Source organism: Catharus ustulatus, chromosome 11, assembly GCF_009819885.2.
Source record: "Catharus ustulatus isolate bCatUst1 chromosome 11, bCatUst1.pri.v2, whole genome shotgun sequence".
Lineage (NCBI taxonomy): Eukaryota > Metazoa > Chordata > Aves > Passeriformes > Turdidae > Catharus > Catharus ustulatus.
In genome coordinates this window covers 9,828,953-9,836,405 of record NC_046231.1, presented here as the reverse complement: position 1 = coordinate 9,836,405, position 7,453 = coordinate 9,828,953, and the positions used below count along the sequence as shown (strand labels likewise).

The 7,453-nt window shown below is 43.1% G+C and overlaps 1 protein-coding gene across 5 annotated transcripts in view; it reads left to right on the top strand.

Annotated features, from left to right (window-relative positions):
• The window catches only part of SALL1 (spalt like transcription factor 1), a 16,672-nt gene extending 10,907 nt beyond the window's left edge, over nucleotides 1-5,765 (top strand). For all 5 annotated transcript variants that reach the window (XM_033070050.2, XM_033070051.2, XM_033070052.2 and 2 more), the window contains 2 exons: nucleotides 1-3,214; nucleotides 4,253-5,765. The exon at nucleotides 1-3,214 is cut by the window's left edge and continues 196 nt beyond it. In XM_033070050.2, the coding sequence (XP_032925941.1) occupies nucleotides 1-3,214; nucleotides 4,253-4,693 (3,655 nt within the window). In that variant the 3' untranslated portion in view covers nucleotides 4,694-5,765. The remainder of the gene's footprint in view (nucleotides 3,215-4,252) is intronic.
• The last annotated feature ends 1,688 nt before the right edge of the window (nucleotides 5,766-7,453 follow it).

Genomic DNA, 7,453 nt, shown 5'->3' with positions numbered 1-7,453 from the left:
TGATAATCCTGATGAACAGATGAATGACACAGTTAATAACACAGATCAAGTAGACTGCAGTGACCTTTCAGAGCATAACAAACTTGACAGGGAAGAATCCATGGATGTGGAGGCTTCCAGCATTAACAATAGCAGTAGCAGTTCCAAGAGTGTCAACAATAGTATTACAAGCAGTAACAGCTCCACAATGGGTACCTCAGCTGTAACAACCTCTCTACCTCACATAGGGGATCTGACAACACTAGGCAACTTTTCAGTGATAAATAGTAATGTAATAATTGAAAACCTGCAGAGTACTAAAGTGGCAGTAGCACAGTTCTCACAGGAGGCGAGATGTAACGGGGCATCGAGCACCAAACTCGCTGTCCCTGCCCTCATGGAGCAACTGTTGGCATTGCAGCAGCAGCAGATCCATCAGTTGCAACTGATTGAACAAATTCGTCACCAAATATTATTGTTGGCTACCCAAAATGCAGACATGCCAACGTCTTCTAGCGCTTCTCAAGGTACTTTACGAACATCTGCCAACCCCTTGTCCACATTAAGTTCCCATTTATCCCAGCAGCTGGCTGCAGCAGCTGGATTAGCACAAAGCCTTGCTAGTCAATCTGCCAGCATCAGTGGTGTGAAACAGCTACCCCCTATACAGCTACCTCAGAGCAACCCTGGCAACACTCTAATTCCATCCAATAGTGGCTCTTCTCCAAATATTAACATATTGGCAGCAGCAGTTACAGCACCGTCCTCAGAAAAAGTGGCTTCAACTATTGGTGGCTCACAGCTCACCAACCCACCAGTATCAGCATCATCTTCACCAGCTTTTGCAATAAGCAGTTTATTAAGTCCTGCATCTAATCCACTTCTACCTCAGCCCACCCCTAGTAACTCTGTTTTCTCCAGTCCCTTGTCCAATATTGGAACACCTGCAGAGGATTTAAACTCCTTGACTGCCTTGGCACAGCAAAGAAAAAACAAGCCACCAAATGTAACTGCATTTGAAGCAAAAAGTAATTCAGATGAGGCATTCTTTAAGCATAAATGCAGGTTCTGTGCTAAAGTGTTTGGGAGTGACAGTGCCTTGCAGATTCATTTGCGTTCTCACACTGGCGAGAGGCCATTTAAATGCAACATCTGTGGAAACAGGTTCTCCACAAAGGGAAACTTAAAAGTCCACTTTCAGCGTCACAAAGAAAAATACCCTCATATTCAAATGAATCCATACCCAGTGCCAGAGCACTTGGACAGTATTCCTACAAGCACGGGTATTCCTTATGGGATGTCTATACCACCAGAGAAACCTGTCACAAGCTGGCTGGACAGCAAGCCAGTCCTCTCCACCCTAACAACTTCTGTTGGCCTGCCACTCCCACCAACAATTCCAAGCTTGACCCCATTCATCAAAACTGAGGAGCCTCAGCCGATTCCCATCAGCCATCCTTCTGCTAGCCCTCCCTGCTCTGTCAAGAGTGACTCGGGAACAGCTGATCCCACATCAAAAATCTCCAATGGACTTTCTGAAGAGGTAGAGGCTGGTGTGTTGCCTACCTCAAATGGCAAAACGGAAGAAAACCCTCAGAACACAAGCACCATCACTAACATGAGCAGCTCCACAAGCTCCCCGGCAGCAGACTCGGGCTCCAGCGGTGTTGCCACATTTACAAATCCACTGATGCCTCTTATGTCAGAGCAGTTTAAAGCAAAGTTTCCATTTGGAGGACTGTTGGATTCAACGCCAGCATCTGAAACGTCAAAATTACAGCAACTTGTAGAAAACATTGACAAAAAGGCAACTGATCCTAATGAGTGCATCATTTGCCATCGAGTTCTCAGTTGCCAGAGTGCACTGAAAATGCATTATCGCACCCATACTGGAGAGAGGCCATTCAAATGTAAAATCTGTGGTCGTGCTTTCACTACTAAGGGCAACTTAAAGACTCACTACAGTGTCCATCGTGCCATGCCCCCGCTGAGAGTGCAACATTCTTGCCCGATCTGCCAGAAAAAATTCACCAACGCTGTTGTGCTACAGCAGCATATCCGAATGCACATGGGAGGGCAGATCCCCAACACCCCAGTGACAGAAAACTATCCTGAGTCAATGGAATCAGATACGGGATCTTTTGATGATAAGAATTTTGATGATATAGACAACTTCTCAGATGAGAATATGGAAGACTGTCCTGACAGCAGCGTGCCAGATACACCTAAATCTGTGGATGCATCACAAGACAGCTTGTCTTCTTCCCCTCTACCCCTGGAAATGTCAAGTATTGCTGCTTTGGAAAATCAGATGAAGATGATCAATGCTGGCCTTGCTGAACAACTTCAGGCAAGCCTAAAGTCGGTAGAAAATGGGTCAGTGGAAGGGGATGTTTTAACTAACGATTCGTCATCTGTCGGTGGTGATATGGAAAGCCAAAGTGCTGGAAGCCCTGCTGTCTCAGAGTCTACCTCTTCCATGCAGGCCTTGTCCCCATCCAACAGCACTAATGATTACCACAAGTCACCAAGCATTGAAGAGAAACCATTAAGAGCTTTACCAAGTGAGTTTGCCAACGGTTTGTCTCCAACCCCTGCTAATAGTGGTGCTTTGGACTTGACGTCTAGTAACACTGATAAAATGATTAAAGAAGAGTCCCTGAGTATGCTCTTTCCTTTCAGAGATAGAGGTAAATTTAAAAACACTGCATGTGACATTTGTGGCAAAACATTTGCTTGTCAGAGTGCCTTGGACATTCATTACAGAAGTCATACCAAAGAGAGACCATTTATTTGCACAGTTTGCAATCGTGGCTTTTCCACAAAGGGTAATTTGAAGCAGCATATGTTGACACATCAAATGCGAGATCTACCATCACAGCTTTTTGAGCCCAGCTCCGGTATCGGCCCCAATCAGAACTCTTCGGTGATGCCCGCTAACGCGCTCTCATCGCTCATAAAGACCGAGGTTAATGGCTTGGTGCACGGCTCTCCTCAGGACAGCAAAGAAGCACCCTCTGGTCTAGTTGCTTCGGGGCCACTGTCCTCTGCCACGTCCCCTGTGCTGCTCCCTGCTCTCCCCAGAAGAACTCCAAAACAGCACTACTGCAACACGTGTGGGAAAACGTTTTCTTCTTCCAGTGCTCTGCAGATCCATGAAAGGACGCACACTGGTGAGAAACCTTTTGCCTGCACTATATGTGGAAGAGCATTCACAACAAAAGGCAATCTGAAGGTACTTTTTCCACTTACTGTTCTTCCATTTTCTCCTGGCTGGGGGTTTTTGATTTTTGACACCTGTTAATGTTGCAACAGTGGGTGTTTGTGGTGTGACTGTGTTTAGTCAGCTCTGCTAGACCTAGATGGCCTCTTGCTGAGTGCTCGTGTTGGCAGCAGGTCTGAGGCATGTGCTGTTTTGATTTAATTAAAATTCATCTACCAGCAAAGCCTGTCTATGTAGAGTGTGAAACAGAACGGCCAAATGATGGTAGGGAGTATTAATTAACAGAGAAATGCATTTTGTAACTCACACACCTCTTCAAGAAGTGAAAGGCTGTTGAATGTGATGTTTTTCATAACTATCATGTAAGATGAGTGTTTAAAAAAACTATTAACATAATTCTGGAAATAATGGGCATTACTTTAATTGATTATATAACTAACATTTCCTACTGATATGTGTTTGAAAAAGCAAATATACTTAAGTTTTAGAACACCAGTTGAGCACTTTACTGTGTACATTTTTGTGTTGACAGAGTATTTCTCTAGAGGTTGCTGCCAGTAATGTGAGATGAATAATTACTTTCAGGCCATTCTGTCTATACACGAGGCTCTCCGATGAGCAATCAGTAAAGGATACTTTCTGCCTGTCTGAAAAGGACGTTTATAGGGTAAAGGGTGTCAAATACAATACTTACCATTGCAATGAAAGTGGACATAGCAATTCTAGCCCTGAAAGCAGCTATCTGCAATTGACAGAATAATGCAAAGTCATTATAAACTAAATACATGTAATAAAAAAAAAGAGTAAGAAGCAATGCATAGTTCAGCAGGAGAGCAGGTTATGCTGGGTAATGGTGATGGGCTAACCCAGAAGCAGTGCATTATTGCAGATGGGAAACGGAGCCCTGTATCCTCTATCTTTAATGCCATTCATTATGTAACAAGACTGGACACCTTCATGGACTCCTGCCTTCTCTGGGATGAAAATAAGTTTGAAATTTCTGTCAGCCTCTATTTTTTGTTTGTGTGTTTCTTCCTTTTTTCTTTCCAGGTTCACATGGGCACTCACATGTGGAACAGTACTCCTGCAAGACGAGGCAGACGACTTTCTGTAGATGGCCCCATGACATTTCTAGGAGGCAATCCTGTGAAGTTCCCAGAAATGTTTCAGAAGGATTTGGCAGTGCGGTCAGGGAATGGAGACCCATCCAGCTTCTGGAATCAGTATGCAGCTGCACTCTCCAACGGCTTGGCCATGAAGACCAACGAGATCTCCGTCATCCAGAATGGGGGCATCCCTCCAGCACCGGGGGGCCTGGGCAATGGTGGCAGCTCTCCCATCAGTGGCTTGACAGGAAGCCTGGAGAAGCTCCAGAATTCAGAACCCAACGCACCTCTAGCTGGTCTGGAGAAAATGGCAAGCAATGAAAATGGGACTAACTTCCGTTTTACGCGTTTCGTGGAAGACAACAAAGAAATTGTAACAAATTAGAAAAAAAACTCCGTAAATAACATTCCTGCAAATAGTGCAACCTAGGGTTGCTTTTTTCAAGCTGCAGGCTACAACAATTGCAAAGACTTTGTTTTGTACCATGTTCTACTTCTAGAGTTCTAAGAGAGCTTATTTATTAGTGATATAACCTTGCTTTGCAAACAAATGCAAGCATTAACTTTGGTCTCCCGTATTTTGAACTAAATACTAATCGACTAGAGTGCTGTAAACTTGCTGTAACATTTATGGCAGTTGCAAGTCTGTTCTGCTAGGTGATCTTATTCTGGCATTAACTTATTTTCTATATCCAGTTTAACATGAACTCTGGTATTGATGCGATGCCTCAGTGATGCATTAGATCTCTAATAAAAATCTGTATATAAATGTACACTTTGATCCTGCTGGAAACTTTATCAGCAAACACATTGTCTAATTTTTCCAGACAGAATTAAGAAAAGGACTGAGAGAATATAGACTGAACAGTGTGGGTCCTTTACACAGCTCAGTTTTTGATTTTTATTATAAAATTAAAACTGCTTTAATTTTTGTAGGTTTAACATTTTCCGTTTTGAACTGTTATTTGTATTGTGCTTTTTACTTGAGTCGTCTTAAATGTTAATACATTTCTGTACAGTAATAAGCACGCGGATTATTAGAGAAGATACTGAAGTGTTGTTTTGGTAGTTGAAACTGAGACGTAACATTTTGCCTTGTAGGTATATTCATTATAGAAAATGTGCTGGACTTTCACAATGCTGCTAAGTATGGCATCTTGAACAACTTCCGTGGACAACTGTAGATGCTCCTGTATATACAATAAGACATCACTTTCATTAAAATGTACATATGTTCCTTACAAGACCAAGCCCTACTCCTTGACCAAGGGAACAAGTATAGTGTTTGTTTATTTTGTATTAGGCATTGGGGGGGACAGGGGGAACCTTGGACTGTTACATGCACTTTCTCGGAAAGTTGAAAGGAAAAGAGGTCCAGTTTCTTTAACATTTAATACTTACTAACAGCAGAGATACTGTAATTTTACTCGAGTAATCAAATACATTTTTGCAACAGATAAAAAAAATCGCTGTCTCCGTGTTTTTAAAGTGTACCTGTATTTAGTAATCACTTTGTATTACTTAGCCTTTCCCTTGGTTAACATGAACTGTCCAGGCTGTATGTGCGTGTTTATATCTGTAAGTATGGGTATACATATATGTATTGCATATTAATTGCTAGTATATTTTTCATACCCCCTAATAGTGAGAAATTTCTCCTTAACTATCCAACTCCTCCTTCTCATAAAATTGTAGATATTTTGGCATTTTTAATTTGTTTATTAAAAAAAAATGCTGCTAGCCAAGACCATATTGAGCCTAGGTAAGTTTCCTTTGAAGGAAATAATTTATTACATTTAAGGCTTGATTTGGTTCAAATGCTTTATATTTGATATTAATTTTATTTTATGAGATTGTATGTTTGTGGCATGCTTACGCTGCTATACCTGTGCTAAGATGTCCACTTGCAAGCCTCCATATACTATGTGGGGTTTATAACGTGATTGTAAAAAAACATACCAAACAAAACCTAATTGCTTTGGCCTTGCACATGATTTGGCTTCCCTTCAACACCTGTCATAATCATTAACCTCAATGGGCATTTGTCACACATAATTCAGTCCAATATTTTCACCCAGTAGAGTTTCATCTCCTTACATTTATGAAAAATAAAGCAGATTGGCTGCCTTCAAATTATGCCTTCAAAACCACCAACAGGCATAGCCAATTTTGTGTCCATGTGACTATATATATTTTTTTTTTTTCCCCCCAACAATTCCAAAATTCAGGCGTTTTGTGTTACAGGATTATTTTTCAGGATCACTGTGGGGGGAGTTGCCCATCTTTTTAAATAAGAATCGATCACTTAGCTCTTCCCATAGCCTGAGTTGCAAATTGGGCATTAGAGAGGATTTACAACTGAAGAGCTGGGGTGAGAAATACTTTTCTTGAGGACTTTTCCCCTTCCTGTGATTATGAATCGAGGGTATTAACGCTGTAGTCTGGATACCTCTTGGACTTCATGTCTTTAGGACTTTTCCTGTTCGAATGTGATGATTCACCTGGTACATGATATGCATTTTTGTTAACATGTAAGTTGTACGCTAGAGCCATCTGGCTTGTCAATGTGAATATTTAAGAATTTTAAGTCACCTTTTGGTCTCAGAAAAAGGTAAATTAAAAGGATTTTGATGATTTTATCAATGAAATACTAACTAACTCTCCTTTTAAACTGAGTCGAGATTTGTGCAACAGTAAAAATGCCAGGGAAGGTTAGCAGCGCCCAGCGCCCCGGGCGGGTTTCCTCTCCGCGGCTTGAGTTTCATCAGTGCCTTTAACTCCAGCCCTCGGAGCCCCTTCCCACGGGAAGTGGAGTCCTCCGGTTCCGAGGGGAGCCGCGCCCGGGGCAGGCGGGCCCGGCACTCGCGAACCTTCCTGGGCACCGGGACGCTCCCGCCGCTGGGTAATGTACGCGCTCGGCATCATTCGGGGGAAAAAAAACCCAAAAAAAAAACCAAAAAATGAGCGATTTTCCTTCTCGTACCCTGGGACCTTTCCTCGGCCCGTTCCGTGAGCGGACCCTGCCCCACAGCGCACCCGGGCTCGGCTGGAGCGCCCCGGCACCAAGGAGGGGCGGCCGCCCGAGGGGATGCGCTCCCAGCCCGGCCGCACCCCGCCGTGCCCTTTGTGCCCCAGCCCTCGCCAA